The sequence below is a fragment of the Miniopterus schreibersii genome, assembly GCF_964146895.1.
Source record: "Miniopterus schreibersii genome assembly, chromosome: 4".
Classification (NCBI taxonomy): Eukaryota; Metazoa; Chordata; class Mammalia; order Chiroptera; family Miniopteridae; genus Miniopterus; species Miniopterus schreibersii.
The window spans coordinates 67,764,174-67,786,853 of record NC_138105.1 but is presented as its reverse complement, the minus strand read 5'-3'; the positions used below and the strand labels follow the sequence as shown (position 1 = coordinate 67,786,853).

Below are 22,680 nucleotides of genomic sequence, written 5' to 3'. Positions count from 1 at the left end.
AATTCTCAGAGGAAAGTGTATCTATTGAAGAGAATTCCCACCAGAAAATTGGGGGAAATCTTACAGATAAACTTGTTGTTAAAGACCTGCCTTCTGGGGCCCTGGCTGAGGTCAGGGTTCGCAGGGTATGGAAAGGATCCGATGAAGAAAGGTCATTGAAGGGGTGGAGCTGTTGGGACCAGGCTGGTTCTTTCTCTTTGCCAGGTGGAGGTTGTTCCGAGTCCACATGGGGGGTGGGGACTCTATGCTCTAGTGAAGAAGTTCCTGGAGAGCCGCCCTCCAGGATCTGTTTGCCTGGCTTGTAGGCCTTAGGAGTTTGGCCCTTGGGTTCCAAGTGCCCTCTGCCAATTGGCCTGGAGAGAGGACAGTGCCCATGGAGGACCTCTGCCTAAGGTGAACTGTCACCAGATGGCTCTTGGAGCCCTTGTGGTGCACCATCTTCATCCACAGGTCTTTGGGATGATGTCCTAGAAGTAAAATACTTAACCCTTTTTAAGACAGGCCTGGAATATTCCCCTTTGTTCCAGGCTTTTGTTGGGGGAATTGTTGGCAAAGTGGCCCCCAAGATGCTGGGGCTTGGCAGTAACTGAGGCTAGGTCCCAGGGCCACTTCCAGCCACCCACTTTGGAGGTTCCACAAAGGGCCTCCGTGCAGCTGAACAGTGAGATTCTTCATTCCAAGGCAGGTTATCCTAACCAACAGTTAACCCCTTTAGCCGGGTACCCTTCCTAGAGAAACAGCTGATTTGCTTCAATTCTTTGGTTCTAATGGACAGGTAAGGAGTCTAGGTAGAGTAAGGAAGAGGGGTGGGGCAGAACCCTTGGAAGTGGAATTGGCTTATCCATAGTAATAAATTATCATGACTTGACAAGTCATAGTAGTTGGCCAGGGCTCAGCTTCTTGCTTGCCTCCAGTTCATCATAGCTTGAATGTCTTACTGAATCAGTGAGACATATGTATAATATCCCAGAACTTGTGTTATTCCACCATCTTTATTTTTTAGAAGATTCCAACATTCAGTGGAGTGATCCTCTCTTGAGCACACCATCGTATGCAGTCATTGGCACCTTGAACCAGGGATTTTGGAGGCTGAGTTTGCGCCAGCCTCCAGGGCACAGATGCTGCTACCCAGGGAACTTGGAGCATGGCCTACCAGCTACAGAGATGACCCACTGCTGCTTCAGAACCTTGCTGTTTGTTTACTTTGGCCTCTGGAGTGTATTTTTGGCGCTTCCATTTTCCCCTTTCTGATGGAACTGTGGTTTCCATCTTTTGACAATAACTGCTTTGCTACTCCTGTGCCCTGGGTAGGAACCCCACATAATCAGAAATGCTGGGAAGGCAGCCGAATTGTTGAATAACAGAATCCGAGAAGACGTCTCATTACATAGGAGTTAACTCCAAAGAACAAAAAGTTGTTTGCCAGTGTATTATTGTTATGGTTATATGTACTTAGTTTTCTGCCTGTAATCCTCACAGCAATCCAGGGATTGTCTCCCGACTTCTCAGTGTGAAACAGGTTAGAGAGAAAGGCAGAGTTTCTTACACACATGGACATGTACATGGTGGTTACGGCCTTTCGGGATAATGTAAATATTGCTTGCGTTTGTTTATGTTCAACATTGTCCATATGTGCCACTCTGCAGACAGATGCTTGTGGTGATTTGAGCATTATATGTTTATCCAGACGCATAGTCCCTTGTCTCTAGCTTTTCGGGGGGTATTTCCGCTTGAATATCCCTAGTACTTCCAGCATCCCAGCAGCATCCAGCTACCTGGGTCTCAGAGTTTGAGCTTCCTTAGCTCTCCTCCATCCACCCCAAGGTCCTTGAGCTCTCCCGTTTCAGGCTTGACATAACCTTCTTTTCCAGCTACACCTCTGGTTGCCTTCGTGTGAGCATGTTTGTTTCTTTTCTGCCTTCAGCCCAGACTACACAGATTGTCCAGGCCCTTTTACTCACATATTGTGTCCTCTAATCCAACACCTACGTATAATTGGCTGTCATTTCTGTTGTGTTGAATCTAAACGCTCTGTCCCGCTGCCTACCCCTCCCAGTGGACGTGGTCCCAGTGATTCCTTCCTCATTTCCTGAGGAGCCCCACAGGGACTGTCCTGTGTCAGGGGAACTCCTACCCTGTTTTTACAGCTGCTCATTAAGTTACCCAGAGCCTCCGCTAGCTCTTCATACATCGGGACCATCCTTTAATTCTTATCACAGTCTTTATTGGCTCTTCCTCTTGGAAAGCACCACTTAGAGCTCATTGATCTAGGAACGCTCTCTAGTTTGATTCATTAAGTATAGTTGATGCCTCACATACCGTGGTTCCAAGATAGACGTTAAAAGGATTATTGAGTTGTGGCCCTGGGAAGACAGCAGTGGACAGTCCAGGAACAGTGGCAGGACAGAGTGGGCACCACGGAGATGGTTGTACACACACAATTGGAAAGGACTCTGGAGAAAGTAGCACTTAAGCTGGGGCTTAAGGGACGAGTGGAATTCGATCAGCAGGGAAATAAGTAGGACACCCAGGTTGCAGGCTAGAAGGAGAAGAGAAATAGGAGTGGATGTTCCTCATGTGTTTTGGGATGCAAGCTGGAACAGAAGTGTGCATTGTCTGTGTTTCCTCAGTTGCAAGTCTCTCTGGCGCACCACAAACTTAGTAACAGCTTCTTTGTGTGTGTGCGTGTGCATGCCTTGGGGGGGGTGGAGTTTAAATACGTGGACTGCAAGATACACTCCAACCTCAGAAAAGTTAAAAAGTGAAAAATAATGAGCATCTCAGACTTGAGGAAACACAGGTGGGAAACTGCCAGTGTGCTGAGGCATTTGGACTTTATCCTGAGGGCGTGGTGAGCCATGGAAAGCTGTGAAACAGCAAGAGATAGGATCTGTCTGCCCTGCTTTCATTGCAGTGACTGAGCAGCAAGAGGTGGGTAAAGAGGGAGGAAGGACACTGGTGGAGGGACTGAACAAGTTGCTGAATCACAGGGAAGAGGCAGGTACAGAGGGACTGTGGCCATAGGGACACATGTCATCAGTGGGTTGGGTGAGAAAGGGTGGAAAGTGAAAAGTGGGAGGCTTCTGGCCAGGACCTAGTAGGGTGATTCCATCAAGGGAGGGGAGGGAAGCCCATCACAGGGGAACTTTGTTTCGGAAGTGTGGCATCCATGCCACCCACTACTTGCTCCTGATTATCTCAGCACTTAGGAACAAGTGTCCACTTGGCCTCTGCTTTCTTTGTATCGTTCCTGCATTCGATACTAGGTGTCGAGCTGTATCTGTGGGAGGCTCTTACTAAGGCTATTTACAGTAGGTTCCCTTGGGTGTTTTGAGCCCCCCTAGATGTTGTTGCCAGTGCTTCGAAGTTTTGTGGCTTTGTGTCCAGTGAAGTGGAACCAGCACCAGCTGCCTTATGTTTCAGGGCAGAGTGGCAGATGTGAGCATAATGAAGGGAGCATGACTACTGGGGCTGCAGGTCCATCTGGGACCTGGCCCTAGGTGGCTTCAAGCTTGCCCCTCCATTCTCACCATTCTGCTTTTAAAACTGAGCCACCATTTGTGCAGATGACTCAGGTGACTCCGCTGGTCTCTGTTCTCCAGGAGGCATTCTGTAGGACAAGGGAGAATGAAAATGCTTTAGTTAAGGAGCATGGGAGGCTTGACCAAGGAGGCAAGCTGACAGAGTGCCTATGGGAGCAGGCCCTTGGGTGACGCACACCTGAGTTTGAGTGTGGGCCCTGTTCTTGACCAGCTGGGCCCCCTGTGTGTACTGCTTGGCAGCACACTCTTGGAGCCTCAGGTTCTTCATCTATAGAAGGAAGTAATCACACTTCTTGTTGCACTATTATGGGAGATCTTCGTGGGGATGCTAACTCCGGACAAGGAGCCATCCCTGAGGAGCCAATGTTAGAGGAGAGTAAACAAACCATTGTAAGATGACTTCCGATAGTGAAGAATGCTAAGATGTGACAGAGTGACGGGGATGGTGGTGGGTGGTTTCATGTTAGGTGGTCAGGGAAGGCTTCCCTGAGGAACTGACAGTCCAGCTGAGACCTCAGTGACAGGAAGGAACCTGTCATGGGGAAGGCCTAGGGGCAGAGCACATGAGGCAGAATGAACCGCAGGTGCCAAGGCCCTGAGGCTGGAATGGAGAGGTTGAGGGGAAGGGTAGAGAGGAGCTGTATGGCCTGGCTTGGGCTTGCTCAGGGGAGAAGATGTGTAAAGCAGGCACACGGTACCTTGTCCTCATGGACAGCTGTCAGTCTCCTGCTCTGGGCTTTGTGCTGACCCCATCTCTGCCTCTTTCTCCCACCAGTGCACTGTCCAGGTCAAGTTAGAGCTGGGACACCGGGCCCAACTGCGCAAGAAGCCCACCACGGAGGGGTTCACACATGATTGGATGGTGTTTGTCCGTGGCCCCGAGCAATGTGAAATCCAGCACTTCGTGGAGAAGGTCGTCTTCCGGCTGCATGACAGCTTCCCCAAGCCCAAGCGCGGTGAGTGGCCCTTGCTCCCCAAGCCAGGCAGCCCCACAGGGCTGAGCACCTTCAGCACTAACCCATTTGAGTCAGTCCTTGCAAGGCTGGGGTTCACCTTTTCCCTAGGGCAGTGGGCACACACTCTGAGGTTCTGGCTTGCACCCCTTGGCATGCCAATAAGAAGTTGCCCGGCTAGCACTTGGCCCTTTTCTGACCCTATAAAAAAGGTCCTCCTCCCTCCTTTTTGCTTCTCCTTCACTGTAGAGTTCATAGTAGGGAAAACCCAAAGGAGGTGATGACTGTGTCTCATGTCATTATTTAGACTTGGACTTTGAGAAGTTTCCAGAGAAAACGTAGTCAGTGGCCAGTGGGTGGGAAAGGGTGATTTACGCCCACTTGGTGAGTAATCAGGAAATTGCTTATGGGCCTACATTTGATGAGAGATGCCATTTTAAGAACTCATGATATTTGTGGGAAGAAAAAAAGCATAAACGGTGCTCATTTCACCGCTCTCTTGCTTCTTATATCTTTCTTTCCTGTGTCACCTCTCAGACTGATGTTGATGAACACTAGAGCTTCATTCACGTTTTCCATGAAGATTCTGATTTCTTATGACCTGGCAGTCTGACAGGGCAGAGAGAGGGGGGATTCACCCAGTTTATGGTGATCAGAGGACACTTTCTGGGGAATTTGATGGGGAATTTGGGAACATAGTTGGTGGCCATCTTGTGAGCTCTGTGGGGCCATGTTTGCTTTTCTCATCACTGAGTTCCCATTGTGAAGCCTGGTACATCACAGTGGTCCAATAAGTATTTCTTGAATGGATGTGTTGATAAAGGCATGAAGGACTTTTTGCTAGCAAAGTACTTCAGAGTGAGGAAGCCGCTTCTGTGCTGCTGACCCCTCTACCTTCAGGGCAGGGCTGAGCTGGGAGCCAGGGTGGACAGACCCACTGGGGGCCTGGGCCTGGACCTGGGCCAGCAAGTAGCTGACTTTTATTACAGAAACAGAAACTTCTGATTCAGAAGGGAAGGCAACCTGAGATTCCTACTGGAATGGTAGTCATTTCTTCTTCTTCTGGTTTCTTCTGTCAGCTTTCAGCTGTTTCCCTCATTCCTCCTCTCCCGAATCTCCTTTTCCCTCCTCCTTTCTCTCTGAGCCTCTTGTAGGAGAGCGGACATGTTACTGACAACAGCAGATATCTGTAAAACACCTATTAATAATTATAGTAATAATAATAATAATACATGGCACTTATCAAGCACTTCCTGCAGGGTCTCTATTCAATTCATTCTCCCCACAACCCTCTTTTACAGGTAAGCTGCCTGTGCTTTAAAGCAGGTGTCCATACACTGGCCTGGGGGCCTTGTAGTGCTGCCTGTTTCTGCTGGTACCTGCCATGCCCATTCATTTAGGAGTCCTCTGTGGCTGCTGTTGAGGACTGACAGCAGAGTAGAAACTGTGGCTGCCTTTTTCTCTTGAGCTGGGCCTGCCTTGTTTCCCTAGCAGCTTCCACTCCATCTCTTTCACCACCTCCCTCGCCTGTCCTGTTCCCTTTTCTCCCAGTGTGCCCAGGACGACAATTTCCATTCACCTTTAAACTATTTCATCTTCGTCCCTACAGGGTCAGTAACCAAGCAGCTACTAGAAGTTATATTAACAGTGGTCTGCATTTGTCAAGCTCTCACTGGTCTGTGTGCTGTGCTCATGACAGCCCTGCAACATGGTACGTCCCAGAATTCCTACCAGGTAGATGTGGAAACTGAGGTTCAGAGAGGCCCAGTAACTTGCTTATGGTCATGTGGAAGAGGCATAGTTTCTGAGTTCCGAGCCCCAAGAAAATGGGTAATGAGTGGGGCCCACTTTCTTAGTGTCAGTTTGTGGGTAGAATTTAAATTAGTAGTTGAATGGTGCTTGTTGCCAAGTCCGCACAAAATGTGTGAAATAGTAAATGCCCAGTTATATTTGTTGTGTTGAACAAAACTTGGCTGGATTATATCCTGCCAGTTGTCAGTGAAAAATGGACCAGGTTAAAGAGTAAATTAGTTTCTTACAGGACTCTAGGCTCTGAAATTATGTTATATACTTTAAAAGTATCTTTAAAATCAAATATATACACAACAAACCAAATAGGAATGTGCCAGGTGGGAAGTTTCCATTTCCTGTGCCATCACTGTTCACACTGCCCCAGGACCAATCTTTCTAGTCCTTTCTGGATCGTGTTCTCCCTGAACACCTTAAGTTAGTGGAAGTGAATTGGCTTAGTTCTTGATTTTCAAATTTAAAAAATATTTGTTTACCGGCATGAAAGGCTAGACTTTATACTAAACTCCCAATCCTTTTATCCACTGTCTGTGCTAAATATTTTATAGTTAAGTGATTTATTTTGTGGTGATTGTCTTTGTGACTTTGAATAATGAGCAAACTGTTTACCTTTTGGATTCTCTACAAAGGCTCCGTGTCACCCTATTTAAAGAAGTCCTCTGGCTGCCAGGTCTAACTCACAGTTTCTTTGCTCAGAACACCTAAATAGCCACATGCTTCTAGCCTTTTTTTCTGTTTTATTTTTCTCTTTAGCACCATTTTAGTGTGTTGTTTATATTACTTAGCTTGTTTATCTGATTTGTGTCTTGCTGTAGTTTGCTGCTATCTCCTTGGTGCTGGAAGGATACAGTAAGTGCTGTCAGCTTCTGTCAGTATCTTCTGACTTTCTGCTTAGGAAGAGAAGGATGTGAGCACCCCTGTCTTTCCTTGAACCTTATACCCCTCCTTGACATTGTTAAAGTTGTTGAACTAAAACTGAGACTTTCACTCCAGGATCAGAAATTGACTAAAAGTTGGAACCAGTAAGCAGTACTGACTTCATTGACTTTGTTCATTGTTGGGCTGGTCAGGATGCCAGGTTTTCATTTATCCTCTTGGAACTCTGGGCCACTCAAAGGGGAGCACTCAAGGTCATATCAAGGTCAGATGGGTTCTTCCTTTATCATTCTTGGTTGAAATTCAGCCATGTTTATTTTGCTTCATGTTTGGGCCCTGACTTTGTGACTACCCCTTTGCTTTTGCTTTTTCTCCCCTTGCGTTGTGTCTTCATTATACCTCCACTTTTTTCTATCCTTAACCATTTCATTTAGTCAGTGGATTCCCCCTACTCCCCAGATATTTTATTCTGGTTCTCTCTGCCTTCCTCTAATCAGGAACTGGGACTGGCTTCTCTTGAAGCTCCCTCATTTAGCCACCTCCCTGGGATGTTCCTTTACTGTTCTTCTGGGGGGATTTATTTGTTACCTTATGTTTTGGCTTATTTTCTTGTTTTTCTGGAGTAATTTCTCAAGTAACATCCCAAGAGATTGATTACTTAGGAAATTTCCCAAGAAAGGTGAGTGGAAAATGAACTCTTTGACTCCTAGTATATCTGAAAGTACCATCATTCTGTTCTCACACTGGAGTGATAGTTTGGTTGAGTGTAATCTAGTTTTTTGTTTTTGTTTTGTTTTTAAAATCTATCTTTATTGATTTCAGAAAGAGGAGAGGAGAGGAGAGGGCGGGGAGAGAGAGAGAAACATTGGTGATGAGAGAGTCATTGATAGACTGCCTCCTGCACGCCCCCTACTGGGGATCAAGCCTGCAACCCAGGCATGTGCCCTGACTGGGAATCGAACCTTGATCTCCTAGATCCTAGGTTGATGCTCAACAGCTGAGCCACGCTGGCCAGGCTCTAGTTGTAGAATTACTATTGTTTAGAGCTTTGAAAGTATTTGCTTCATGGTCTTCAGAAAAGCCTGATGCAAGAACCTGATGCAGGTTCTTGTTCTATTATAGATAACCTATTTTTTCTCTAGAAGCATTTAAGATATTTTTTAGGATATTGGTTCTGGGGTCTTTTTTGACTGTGATGTCCTTTATTTAGCTCCAGAAAGTTGTCTTCCATTTCTTTGACTATTTTTATTTTATCTGTTTTCTCTTTTAGGATGCTTATTACTTCTCTGTGTCTAAATATTTTATCTGTAAAATGGAAGCAGTTGTGTCTGCCTTAAGGTTGTTGTAAGGATTACATGAATTAATGTGTATCAAGTGCTGAGAATAGTGCCTGGCACACAGCAGATGCTTTATAAATATTAGCTGCTGGTAGCATTTGTTTAATCTGAATTGTTTCTTCGTGTCTCACCTTTTTCTTTAAAAAATTCTTTTTGCTCTATGTTCTGGGAAATTTCCTCAGCTTTATTCTAGTCTTTTCATGGAATTAAAAAATTGTAAGTACTATATTTGTACTAAAAGCCCTTATTCTCTCATTTTCTTTTCAAAATTATCTTTTTTTTGTTTTGGAACGTGTCTTGGACCTGAGGACAATGACTCTAGTTTCTTTCTTTTTTTTTTTAAAGGTTTTTTTTTATTGATTTTTAGAGAGAGAGGGAGAGAGAGAAGCATCCACGTGAAGCAAGACATCGAACCAGGGACGATGCCCAACCAACTGAGCCATACTGCCCAGGGCTTTTAAAAAATTTTTAATCCTCATCCGAAGATATGTTTGTTTGTTTGTTTTAAACTGATTTTAGAGATAGAGGAAGAGAGAGAAAGACAAACATTGATCGGTTGCCTCCTGTATGCATCCCAATCAGAGATCTAATCTGCAACCTAGGTATGTGCCCTGACTGGGAATCAAACCCTCAACCTTTTGGTCTACAGGATGATGCTCCAAATGATTGAACCACTTAGCCAGGTCCTTATTGAGCACTATTTAGGGTAGGATGGGTTCTGTTGACCAGTAGGCTTCTGGTTAGGGAGGTGGGTCTCCCAATTTCCTAAATGAGGAGGGCTTTACTCTGGACCCAATACCGTAGGCTCTAGCTTCTTCCAGACAGTTAACCCTTCTCCCAAGATGTGGAATCACCTGGATTTCCCCAAAGGAAAGCTTGAAATTGCTGTGCATGGGGTGGTGGTGGGTGGCAGGATGAATCCCAGGGCTGTTGTTCAAGTACAGCCTCTCTGTTTGGCTTTTTTTTTTTTTTTTTAATAACTGCTTTATACATGATAAAATTCACCCTTTTAATGTGTACAATTCAGTACTTTTAGTGTATTCATAAAGTTGTGCAACCATCACCACTCTCTCATTCCAGAACATTTTCATCACCCCACAAATAAACTTCTTGCCCATCATTAGCAGTCACTCCCTTTCTTCTTCCCTTTCCAGCTTCTCTCCTGCCCTTTACTGAATTTGTAGGTACCATGCCCCTGCCTTTTGGGATCTGGCATCAGTGGGGCTCTTAACTGCCCTGCAGTGCATCATGGCATGTTCTGGGCTGCAGCTTCCTTTTCCTGTTTCCTTGCCCAGCATGGTCTCATTTACTTTTCTCATTCTAGAAATTTCTCCACTGCTTATATCACCTCCCTCCCCTCTTCACTCAACTGGCTGTATTTCCTATAGAATTTGTCTCACTTTGGTTTCCGTGGACATCTGCTTGGAAGGATATCCATCTCTGAAAGGATAGACGTTTTTCAGCCTTGGAGTGCCTATCATGTCATAGGCCTTTGGAAAAAGATTGCGAAACCCGCAGTAGGATCTCTTCCTTCAAAGGGTTTGTAGTCTGGTAGGGATATGGAGATCAGATGTGACATGTATTCTTTTTTAAAAAAATATTTTTATTGATTTTTTTAGAGAGAGGGAGAGAAAACATCAATGTGAGAGCGAAACATTGATCAGCTGCCTCCTGCATGCCCCCCACTGGGGACTGAGCCCACAAACCCAGCATGGGACCTGACCGGGAATTGAACCAGCAATCTTTTAGTGCACATGACAGTGGTCAACCAACTGAGCCATACTAGCCAGGGCATGACATGTATTTTTGGAAAGATAGCTGCCCTCAGTGGAAGTAAGTGACCTGGAATTCAGAGACCAAGGGAAGCCAGGTCTGGCCTTGCTTAGGAAGTGGCCCTGACTTGGGCCTTGATGGCAGACGGGAGTTAGACAGGGTGGGCAGGGAAGACGAAGTTGGGGGTGGAATTGGAGGGCAGAGCTGCAGGCCGCTTCCTTGCCTGTATCCTTCACGTGTCTCTCTGCCATGGGGATTGTGCAGTGAAGACAGGCCACCCTTCCTCTGCTCCGCTCCCACTTTCCTTCCTGGATTCAGATAATGATTTAACAAGCCTCCCAGTCCAGGTTACTTCCTGCTCCTAGTCCATCTCCTTAACTTAATGCAGAGCCCTTGGTGTACAGGACAAAGCTCCAGTCAGTTGAACCACCTGGCCAGGGCCTTATGCGGAGGCATGGCGTGTGGCCCTCTCAGCAGTATCTGACAGGTTCTTATTGAATCTTTTTGAAAGGTCTGGCCCTGGGGGTGTGACAGTGAGTGAGATGGAGCTAGTGTAGGAATTAAGAAAAATGGCCAGAGTAAGCATGGAGGTCCTGTGATTAAGTGATACAGGGTGCTGAAGGCCTATGGGAGGGAACCATGACCTAGAAATGGGAGTTGGGGCTCAGCAGGGGTCCTGGAGGAAGTGATCTGTGATCTGAGAGGTTCAGTGGGTCTGAACCTTAGGACCTGAGGTTGGGCTGGGAAGAGATGAGGCTCGAGGTGATGAAGCGTCCTGTGGGCCCCTTGAGGGGCTCGAGGTTTGTCCTGAGGACAGTGGGAAGCCATCAGGGGACAGTTAGTTTGCAGTTCAGAACAATCATTCCTGATACCCATGCAGAAGATGCCCAGGAGTGAGCCTGAGGCAGAATGGCTAGTGACCCACACAGAATGCCAGGCAGTGGGGTGCATTTCAGAGCAGTATGGAGGTGGAACTGATAGTGCTTGGCAACAGGTTATTTGTGGGAGAGAGAGGAGTCTGGAAGTTCTCAGTCCTTGGGTGAGTGGTGGACAACCTGGGTTCTGAGCTGTGGGACCCTGGAAGAGGTGCAGGTTTAGGAGGGGATGAGTAGGTGATTTGGGGCAGTCTGTATTTGAGGTGCCCATCTAGCACCCACGGAGGATACCCAAGGAGCAGAAAGGGACTAGCTAAAATAGTGATTTGAGGCCTGGGTCACCTGAGGCAGCTCCTATCTCTGGGGCCAATAGGGTTTCCCAAGCCTGAGCCACAAGCCCCTCCCCCTGCTTCCCTGGGTTTGCAGATGGGTTCATACAAGGCTGTCTGGACAGCTCTGCTCTTGAGGGTTGCTAATGATTTCAAGCTCACCTTGCCTGACAGTTTTCTTTGAATCGATGAGATACATGAGATATTTGAGATACATAATATTAGATGGGATATTTGAGAGCTGAAAAGATTTTTTTTTTAAAGAAAAGTCTTACTGGGTTTTAATTTAAAAGACTCATGTTTCATTCCATTCCGTATACTGTTTTGCAGCAATTCCTGGCCCATTTAAGAATTATCTGACTGATACACATATAGATATATAAAGGTTTTAACAATTGGCAGGATTTTTCCTGTCTCCCAGTAGTGGTTGCCTCTGGAGAGGGAAGAGTGGACAAGGGTGATTTAATCTGTACTGTTACGATTTTTCTGAAAAGTGGGATAACAATATTTTCACATTTCTTGAATAATGAAACACATGCTGGAGGGTGAGATTGTGGGAGATTATTTTACTTGTACTTTGCTGTTCTTCTAGTTTTTTAAATTTGTGGGGTTAATGAGTCTGTTCACATCACTCCAGCACTTAGGAATGCTTTTGTTAGGTGTTAAAGTGGACCCAGGAGAGAGTCCCAGCTGAGACCAGACCATCTCCATCTCCTGGCATCAGTTCACGTGTTTGAGTGAGCAGTGGAAGCAAGTGGATGCTATAGTTTGCACTGCCCTCCCTGGGAGACCTGGGACCCATAGGGTCTCCCTCTTCACACGTGTCATAATGCCTGCCCTGAGTTGGCTGAACTGTATGACCTGTGGCCAGCACTGGCTCCTCTGCTAGTCTCATGCCCTTTCCTGCTCTCCCACCCTGGCTTGTCAGGGTCACCTTTCTTCTGCTCTGCTCCTTTGATTTTCCATGACCCCTTTGGCATGGAATTGGGCACGAGATTTGGTGCTCACAAGGGGAGTTAGCTTCCTGAAAAGCCGTGCTCCTGTGGAGCCGGTGAGTCCCAGAGAGGAGGCGCAGAGTGTGGTGGGCCTACTGCTGCTGATAGTTAGGCCTTTGAATGGTCAGGAAGCTAACAGATGTGTTTTCCCTTTCTTTTTAGTGTGTAAGGAGCCCCCGTACAAAGTGGAGGAGTCCGGTTACGCTGGCTTCATCATGCCCATCGAGGTGCACTTCAAAAACAAGGTAAGATCCTGGAAGTGGCAACAGGAAGGATGTACAGTTCACAAAAGAGGAAGTAGAACCAGTGACACCGGTGACAGAATGTTGGGATCACTGGTAGTTGGTGGGCTAAGTGTTACCGCCTCTGCAGTGGAAGATGGGGGCTGGGAAAATGGGCACCCTGATGGCAGGTGGGAGTGTAAGTGGGTGTGGCCTCTCCGGGGATTACCTGGAAGTCCATGCAGTCCCTAAGTCGGCAGCAGCATTCCATGACAGGGCTAGATTTGTTAGTTACTGGGCTGTGACTAGTGGCGAAGATCTGAAAATTACCTTTAAGTGTCTGACAGTAGGCAATTGGTTGAAGTTATGGTGCATCTCCTGAATGGGCTCTTTGATGACCTGGGGCCGGGGAAGGGAGTTTTTAATATTGTTGAAAGAAAAAGCAAGTTATGTGTATATTGGCGGCAGGATAGGAAAAAGGAATTACTGTATACGTTAAAAATGTTAACAGGTAATGTGGGTGGCAGGATTATAAGGCAGTTTTGCTTTATTTTCCTCCATGTGTATTTTCTAAACATTTACAGTGAATATATGTTGATAACTATTAACCCATTTGGGCTGCTATAACAAAATACCACAGACTGGATGGTTTATAAACAACAGAAGTTTATTGCTTACAGTTCTGGAGGCTGGAAGTCCAAGATCAGGGTGCCAGCCCCTCTTCCCAGTCATAGACTTCTTTCTGTGTCTTTACATGGAGAAAGGGGTGAGAGCTCTGTGGGGTCTCTTTTATAAGGGCACTAATCCCATTCATGGGGGCTCCACCCTCAGGACATAATCACCTCCCAGAGGCCACGTCTAACACCATCACCTCTGGGAGTTAGGATTTCAACGTGAATTTGGGAGGGACAGAATTAGACTATAGTTTTAGGTTTTTTAAAAGCCCAATGATTAAAATTAAAGATTCTTCCTGCAAGCTGCTTCTACTCCTTCTCACAGACACCACCAAGAGGCCATGGTGACCTTTCCTGACTTGGAGGTGGCTTGGCCATGCTTGGGTGCTTTTTCACAAGTACAGCTAGACTGGCTGCAGGCAGCTCCGCTGTCTTTTAGGAAAGAGATCTCCCTGTGTTGCCTTTGGATGCCACTGCTCCCTTAATGAGTCTCTTGTTTTCATACCTGGCTGTTCTTTAAACTAGCTGGTGTCAAGGACCTCTGGGAATGGTGCTCAAGTGTGCTGCCCCACTGGGAGTTGAGGGACATTTCAGGAAGTGTAGCAAAGCAGGAGTCAACTCTGTGACCCTTTGGGCCCACTTCTCAGAAGTCTGGGTCACCCGAGGCTTTTGTAGAATCAAGGCCTGAAAGACCCAGTGACTGGCCACCGTTGAGAGCAGAGCCCAGCCTGTCTGCGCAGGCAAAGGCTCCGCCATGTCTTTTCAACCAGGGGTCTGGGGGTGATGCAGAGGAGATGCTGCATCCTTTGGGGGGCAGTCTTCCAAGGACCTGCTTAGGGAGGCCAGGCCAGGGTGTGTGGAGGTGGGAGAACTGATGCTGGGAACTCAGTCATGGGGCAGGTGTCCCTAGCCTTTCCAGCTCCCTGTGGGGAGCCTGTGGAAAGGGACGATGAAAGTATCCCTCTGGGTGGTGGGGGAGACAGTCCATCTGCAGAAAACTCCAGCAGTCCTGTACATTGGTACTCTAGAGGTGGGCAGTGGTGAGGGAATCCTTGAAGCCACCTAAGCTCATCTTTGGGTTTCATCTTTGGGTTCCTTTGAGGCTTAGAAGCAGTTTTGGGTCCCATGGATCAGTGAGCTTTTGTGTGCCCTGAGACCTGTCTGGTCCCTGACATGCAGACCTTTCTTTCCCTCCCGGAGGCGTGTCTGCAGCCATCTGGGCCCTGGTAGTGTCCACTCAACTTCCTGCTGTCCCCAGGGGTCTGCCAGGAGGTTCCAGCTGTCCCCAGGGGTAGGGGGCGCCATGCTGAAGCTGGACAGTACCACAGAGGTGGCCAGTGGGTTTTAGTGCCCCTTCTCCTGGCCCAGGGGATTCTTGCTGGTCTCCAGATTCTCGTGAGAGAATGGAGAGTGGTGGGACACTTGCTGTTCCTGCCTCAGCTGGGACCCTCCCCTGTGGTGGCTTATGCAGCCTCTGTTAGTACCTCAGATCTCTCACGTGGATGGTGGGGAGGCACACAGGTGCTCCCTCAAAAGGGACACCTGGGGAAGTGGTGACTGCTTGGGGCAGCACCTCTCTCAGTCCTTACCTGAGGAGTGTTTACCTGTGTTTTGCATCCAGACTTCAGGGCCATTCCTATGCCGAGTCCCTGAGGCGTTCCACCCCTATGTCCTGATCCTAGTAGGGAAGAGAACAGGTGGCTCTCTGACCACAGGACTTGTCCCTGCTGAGTAGAGCATTCTCACATATACTGGGGCATTGAGGGGCAGAGGACCTCTCCAAGGGCGTCCTAATCTTTCAGGATCCTTGGGCTTGCTTACTTGGGGGAGTTGGGGGGGTGCATGTACTTGTGCATGTCTCCCACAGGCAGCGCAGGACCCTGGGCTCCTTTTTAATTGCCTTGTTCCTTTGTGAGTCCCTGAGGTGCTGCCCCTCAGAGGCATTGTACTACCCTGACCATCTAGCTGTCATGGCATCAACTGGTTTTGGATTAAGGGTTTTTGTTCTGTTTTAGTTTTTTGAGGTATAATTTAATACAGCAAAATTTTCCCATTTTAGGTGTAGGTTTTTTAGAGTTCACCATGTGTTTTTCATTTGAACCATGTTGGTAGATGCTTGGTTTTTCTGTAACAAAAAAAGGTCACGTTCCTAGGTTTAGTTGTCTGAGCAGTTCCTATGGAGGCTGTGTGGCTGGGGTGAGAGTGCTGCTGTGGACCTCTTTAATTGCAGCGTCGTCTTTCGCTCAGGATGAATGCTGGATGCTGTGCTCTGCACACTGCTCACTGGAGTCCTCTATTCCTGGTGGTGGTTTTGTCCTCAGAGCTGTGAGGGGAACCCTGCACTGTAAGCATACAGAGGTGTGGCCACCACACGAGGGACCTGGGATACAAGTGAAATCACTAAATGGGTTCTTGGCTTACTGTGATAAGTGGGTACTTAGTCTCCAGACAAGTCCCCAGTCTATGGATGAAGGAGCTCCTGGATACTTAGTCACAGGCTCAAGGCCACACAGTAAGTTGAGGAGCTGGGATTTGAACCAGCAGAGTGTGTAGTCCTATATGCACACCTGAGACAGACTTTTACCCAGAGCAACAGCTGTTCATGAATTCTGGTTTTTGGTATGATTTTATGTATTGTGTTTTGCAGTTGTCTAATTGTGGGTGGGTTCCTGCTTTGGAAGTTTCGTAAAGATCAGACAGTTGTAGAAAAGTGAATGGTGGTTTATGCAAAAGCAGCTTGTACAGATTTGGAGTAGTGTTGGAAACAGGGTCATTATGAATGGATCTACTGGTGCTTTTTCTATCCTGATGTAGGCAAGGGTTGCACTGAATTTTCAGCCATGACTTACTCCTCTGCTGTAGGTAAGGTAAGTAGATTTTTGAGGTGGAAGTGGCTGTGCACAGGTTTCTTTTCTGGGCCTCAGACTCTCCATGAGGTTGGCTTCCTAATTGTGTCTGCTTCTCAGTGCTGTTAGGAAGATTCACAGAGAGATGGAGAGTAAGGTCCTGGGCCCAGTACCCAGCACATATTATGCATTTCATAAGTTTGTGTTGTTATTGCTGCTGCCGAAGTGGTGTTGCCTCTTTCCAGTTAATCTGGGTAAGAGAGGTACGTGGACAAAGCATCCTTGGAGGCTTTCAGGCCCAGAGGAGGTTGAGGCTCCAGAGATGAAGAAAGATGACTTTGGCTTCTCTGGTGAACAGGGTGGATCTATACCCAGGACAGAAAAGGCGCTTTCTCAGACTTAGGCCATTTTCTCATGTCAGCGTGAGGTGTGTTTAGCCACACTAGATCCTGAAGGTGGCATCAACTGTGAAATGAAGGAACTCTGTTTTACATGGTGTTTGGCACTAGAACTTACCTGAGAACACCTTCTGTTTGACCTTTTGGCAGGGTGCTCTTTTAAATAAACCAGTCCTTTTCCCCAGGGGAAAAAAATGAGAGCAGGGCTTTGTCTGATTACAAAAAGTAACATTTGTGCATCATTGAGCTGTTTTTACGCTACTTCTGACACCAAGTGAGAGGGCTTGTTTTCCTTCTGAAACCAAATGTACGCTGCCTTTTCTAACACCTCTCCTCCAATTCTCTGATTCTCCAGGCACTGGTAGGGTGTTCTGTAGTTCATTCACTTCTCATACCATCTGCCTGGAGTTATCAGAGACCCTACAGGGTAAGGACTCAGCCCCACAGGACTGCCTCCACTTCTATAAATTTGGGGGTTCCCACAAACCCCTCTTAAGGTTTCATAATTTGCTAGAACAGCTCATAAAACTCTGGTAAACATTTTACTTACTATTACTGATTTATTATAGGGCCAGCCAGATGAAATAGGAAGAGCTAGATGAAAGAGATGCATGGGGTAGGGGTGCGGAGCTTCCAGGTGCACCACCCTCCCCAGCACCTCATGTGCTCACTTACCTGGAAGTTCTCTGAACTCCATTGTTTAGGGGTTGTTATGGAGTCTTCATTATGCAGACATGATTGATTATATCATTGGCCATTGATGAGATTAACTCAATCCCCAGACCTTCTCCCCTCTCCGGAGGTTGAAGGTGGGGCTGAAAGTTCTGAGCTTCTAATAAAAACTTGGCCTTTCTGGGGACCAGCCCAGTTCCAAGGCTGCCTAGGGGCCTACCAAAAGTCACTTCATTACAACAAAAGATGCTCCAGTCATCCCTGTCCCTCAGGAAATTCCAAGGGTTTTAGGAAGTTTGTGAAATGGAGACAGAGACCAAGTGCTTTTCTATGAGACCACAATTATAAGAATTTATTGAGGTGAAATTCACATAACATCAAATTAACAATTTTATTTTATTATTATTATTTTTTTAATCCTCACCTGAGGATATTTTTTCCATTGCTTTTCAGAGAGAGTGGAAGGGGGAGGGAGAGAAGGAGAGAGAGAGGGAGAGAGACAGCGATTGGTTGCCTCCCTCACGCGCACCAACTGGGGCCAGGAATCAAGCCTGCAGCTGAGGTACATGCCCTTGGCTGGAATTGAACCCAGGACCCTTTAGTCCACAGGCTAATGCTTTAACCACTGAACCAAACAGGCTAGGGCCAGTTAACCATTTTAAAGTGTACAGTTCATTGGTGACTTTATGATGCTGTGTGGCCACTACCTCTAATTTCAAAATTTTCATCTCCCTATTCTCCCCACCCCCACCTTCTGGCAACCTCTAATCTGCTTTCTATTATGTGGATTTACCTATTCTAGACATTTCATATGAAAGGAATCATACAATATGTGTCCTGTTGTGTCTGACTTCTTTCACTCAGTGTAATGTTTCCAAGGTTCAGCCATGTTATAGTATGTATCAGGGCTTCATTTCTTTTTATGGCTGAATAACATTCTGTTGTGTAGATATACAGTTCATGCTCATTACTTGTAATAATTATATTCTGTAAAATCACCACGAACACTGAATTAGTAAAAGTGGACCATTGCCACAAGGGCAAATATAGGGTAGTTTCTTGCAAGCCTCTAGTCACAATGTTTTCATCAATTGATCAGAGCATAACCTGTGTTATGTGTGTTTCTGTTTAAAGGCACCTTATTTAATATACATCGTTGGTTCATTAACATCAAACTCAGCCAACAGCACTATAATTCATGCTTGAACCAAGCTTATATAAAAGATGTATTTTTTTGCCCAGCCAGTGTGGCTCAGCAGTTGAGCATTGACCTATGATCAAGGAGATCAAGGTTCGATTCCTGGTGAGGGCACATGCCCAGGTTGCCGGCTTGATCACCAGTGAGGGGACATGCAGGAGGCAGCAGATCAATGACTCTCTCATCACTGATATTTCTCTCTCTCTCTCCTTTTCCTTCCTCTCTCTGAAATCAATAAAAGATACATTTAAAAAAAGAAAAAAAGATGTCTTTTCTTTGTAAGGAGAAATACATGCCACAGCCTTCCTATGCTTAGGAACTGTAGACAGCACTTCAGCACTATGCTTGGGGCCATTTCAAATTGCAAAATTACCACCAAAAAGCACAAAAATGCAAAAAATATGGCACAAAATATACCAGGAGGACACTTGTTTACAGTCTGAGAGCTGAAATAAAGCAGAGAGCTGCCGTGGTTGGCATCAGCTGGGAATGAGCTTGTTGGGCAACTCAAAGTTTTCACCACTCTGTGCATGTCTGTGAATGATTGTGAAAACCACAAGTGCTGGTTTAGATTATAAGTAAATTTTAATGGCATCTAGGAATTATGAAGATCAACTGTACCACCTACTTGCTACTATGAATGGTGCTGCTGTGAACATGCCTGTGCATGTACATGTTTGAGTTCCAGTGTTCACTTCTTTTGGGTGGATAACTAGGAGTGGAATTGCCAGGTCAGATGGTAATTTGCATTTAACATTTTTGAGGAATCACCGAACTGTTGGCTACAGTGGCTGTACCATTTCATATTCCCACCAGCAGTATCTGAGTATTTCTATTCCTCCATTTCCTTCTCAGTCCTTGTAATTTTTCTTTTTGTTGTTGTTGTTGTTGTTATAGCCATACTGGTGGATGTGAAGATTCATCTATGTTGTTGTGTGTGGCAATGCCTCATTCCTTTTTAAGGCTGAATAATATTCCACATTTGCTTATCTATCCAACTATCCTGGACACTTGGGTTGCTTCGTCGTTTTAGATACTGTGAATAATGCTGCTATGATGATGAGTAAAAAGGTTATTTCCTTGAGACCCTGCTTTCAGTTCTTTTGGGTATGTTCTGAGAAGTGCAATTGCACGGTGGTCCAGTAAATCTATTTTTAATTTTTGAGGAACCACCATGCTGTTTTCCACAGCAGCTGTAATACTTTCCATTGTTACTAACAGTGCACATGGGGCCCAGTTTCTCCACATCCTTGTCAACAATTGTTTTCTCTTTTTTTGACACTATCCATAATAATATGTGAGATGGTATCTCATTGTGGTTTTGATTTGCATTTCTCTAATAGTGAGCAACTTTTTATGTGTTTATTGGGCACATTCTTTGGAGAAATATCTGTTCAAGTTCTTTGCCTGATTTTGAACTGAATTGTTTTTTTGGTTGTTGAAGTTTAAGAGTTCTCTCCATATTCTAGATATTAATGCCTTATCAGGTATATAATTTGCAAATATTTTCTCCCATTCTGCAGATTGCTTTTTCACTCTGTAAATCATGTCCTTTGATGCATAAAAGTTTTTAATTTTCATGAAGTTCATTTTATCTTTTTTTCTTTTTCTTGCTTGTGCCTTGCCTATGTCATATCCAGGAAATCATTACCAAATTCAGTGTCATGAAGCCTTTGACCTATGTTTTCTTTGAAGAGTTTTACAGTTTTAGCTCCTATGTTTAGGTGTTGGGTCCATTTTGAGTTAATTTTTGGATATGGTGTTAGGTAAGGGCTGAATTTTATTCTTGTAGATGTGGATATCCAGTTTTCCCAGCACCATTTGTTGAGAATACTGTCCTTTCTCCCTTAAATGGTCTTGTGATCCTTGTTGAAAATCATTTGACCATATATATAAGGATTTATTCCTGGGCTTTCTAGTCTATTCCATTGGTCTCTATGCCTGTGTTTATGCTAGTACCACAGTGTTTTAATTACCATAGCTTCATAGTAAGTTTTGAAATCAAAGTGTGAGTCTTTTTTTCAATCCCCCCCCTCAAGATTGTTTTGATTATTTGGGGTCTTTGAGATTCCATTTGAGGTTTAAGATAGATTTTTCTATTTCTGCAGAAAATGTCATGGGGATTTTCATAGGAATTGCATTAAATCTAGGCAACTTTGATTAGAATTGACATGTTAACAATATGAAGTCTTTCATCCTGGCCAGTGTGGCTAAGTGGTTAGAGTGTTGGCCTGCACACAGAACAGTTGAGGTTTGATTCCCAGTCAAGGGCATGTATCTGGGTTGCAGGTTGATCCCTGGGCCCCTGTTGGGGCACATCTGGGAGGCAACCATTGATGTGTCTCTCTTGAATTGATGTTTTTCTCTCTTCCTCCCTCCCTCCCTGCATTCCTCCCTTCCACTCTCTGAAAATCAATGGAAAAAATATCCTCAGGTGAGGACTAAAAAACAAACAAACAAACAAAAGCAAACACTATGAAGTCTTTCAATCCATGAACATGGGATGTTTTTCCATTTATGTCTTCTATAATTTCTTTTAGTACTGTTTTGTAGTTTTCATTGTACAAATCTTTTACCTCCTTGGTTAAGATAATTCCTAAGTATTTTATTCTTTTTTATGCTATTGTAAGTAGAATTGTTTTAATTTTCACATTGTTCTTTGTTCATTTCTGTATAGAAATGGAACTGATTTTTGTGTGTGTTGATTTTGTATCCTGCACTTTAGCTGATTTGTTTCTTAGTTCTAACAGTTTGTGTGTTTACTCTTAGGGTTTTCTACAAATAAGAGTAAATCATCCGTGCCCTAGCCGGTTTGGCTCAGTGGTTAGAGTGTCAGCCCACAACTGAAGGGTCCCGGGTTCAATTCTCGCCAAGGACACAAACCTCTGTTCCAGAATCAATCCCTGGCCCCAGTCAGGGTGCGTGCGGGAGGCAACCAATTGATGTGTTTCTCTCAGATTGATGTTTCTTCTCTCTCTCTTTCCCCCTTCCCCCCTCTTCCACTCTCTCTGAAAAGCAATGGAAAAAAATCTCCTTGGGTGAGGATTAAAAAAAAAAAAAAAAAGAGTAAATCATCGGTGAAGAGAGATAATTTTACTTCTTCCTTTCTAGTTTGGTTACCAATTTTTTCTTTTTCTTGCCTAATACACTGACTAAGACTATGTTGTGTAGAAGTGGCGAGAATGGCTTCTACATGCTGTGGCGGCCTTGTTTCTGATCTTAGAGGAAAAGCTTTCAGTCTCTCACCATTGAGTGTGGTATTGGCTGTGGGTTTTTCATATACGGCTTTTATTATGTTGAGGTAATTTCATTCTGTTTCTATTTTTATTTATTTTTAAAATATATCTTTATTGATTTCAGAGAGAGGAAGGGAGAGGGAGAGAGAGAGTTGAAACATCAATGATGAAAGAGTCATTGATCGGCTATCTCCTGCACGCCCCCAGCTGGGGACTGAGCCTGCAACCCTGGCATTGCCCTGACCAGGAATCGAACCTTGGTCTCCTGGGTCCTAGGTTGATGCTCAGCAGCTGAGCCATGTCCAGCCAGGCCATTCTGTTTCTAATTTGTTGAGTGTTTTCATCATGAAAGGGTGTTGAATTTTGTCAATTGCTTTTTCTGCATTTATTGAGATGATCATGTGATTTTTGTCTTTTATAATATTGCCATACACACCTCAGATAATTTTAAACTTGGGAGAAAAAGTATTTAATGATAACATAGGCCAGAAGCTATGTTAGACATTTTACACAATAGTTCCCATAATCCTCATCCTCACACAGCCCCACAAAGGGGTAGGTTCCATTTTACAGATGGGAAAATGGAAGATTAGAGAAGTTAACCTGCCCAAGGTTCACAGTCATGACTGGGAGTGCCCAGAGTGATCTGCTCTGATCTTGCTATCTGAATTTGGTCTTCCCTCCTAGTCTTTCTTCTGGCATACTATTCTTTCCTTTTTCATAGTCACTGAAAACGCAGGTTCGGCTGCCTGCCGCAACAAAAGCCAGATTCGTGAGACAGGTGGTGGTGCAAGAGGAATGACGTTTATTCAGGTGCTGAGACCTGGGAAAACGGTGGACTCCTGTGCCAAAGACCATCTCCCTGCCCTGGCCAGGTGGCTCAGTTGGTTGGAGAATCATCCTATACACCAAAAGTTTGCGGCTTTGGTTCCCAATCAGGACACAT

The 22,680-nt window shown here is 45.4% G+C and overlaps 1 protein-coding gene across 4 annotated transcripts in view; it reads left to right on the top strand.

The window, feature by feature from the left end:
- Nucleotides 1-22,680, top strand: part of MLLT1 (MLLT1 super elongation complex subunit) — a 78,352-nt gene that overhangs the window by 4,871 nt on the left and 50,801 nt on the right. For 3 of the 4 annotated variants that reach the window (XM_081136475.1, XM_081136474.1, XM_081136473.1), the window contains exons 2-3: nucleotides 4,318-4,498; nucleotides 12,652-12,734. In XM_081136475.1, the coding sequence (XP_080992601.1) occupies nucleotides 4,318-4,498; nucleotides 12,652-12,734 (264 nt within the window). Of the gene's footprint in view, nucleotides 1-4,317; nucleotides 4,499-6,121; nucleotides 6,207-12,651; nucleotides 12,735-22,680 lie in introns of those variants that run through there. The other variant, XM_081136476.1, reaches the window with a different exon arrangement.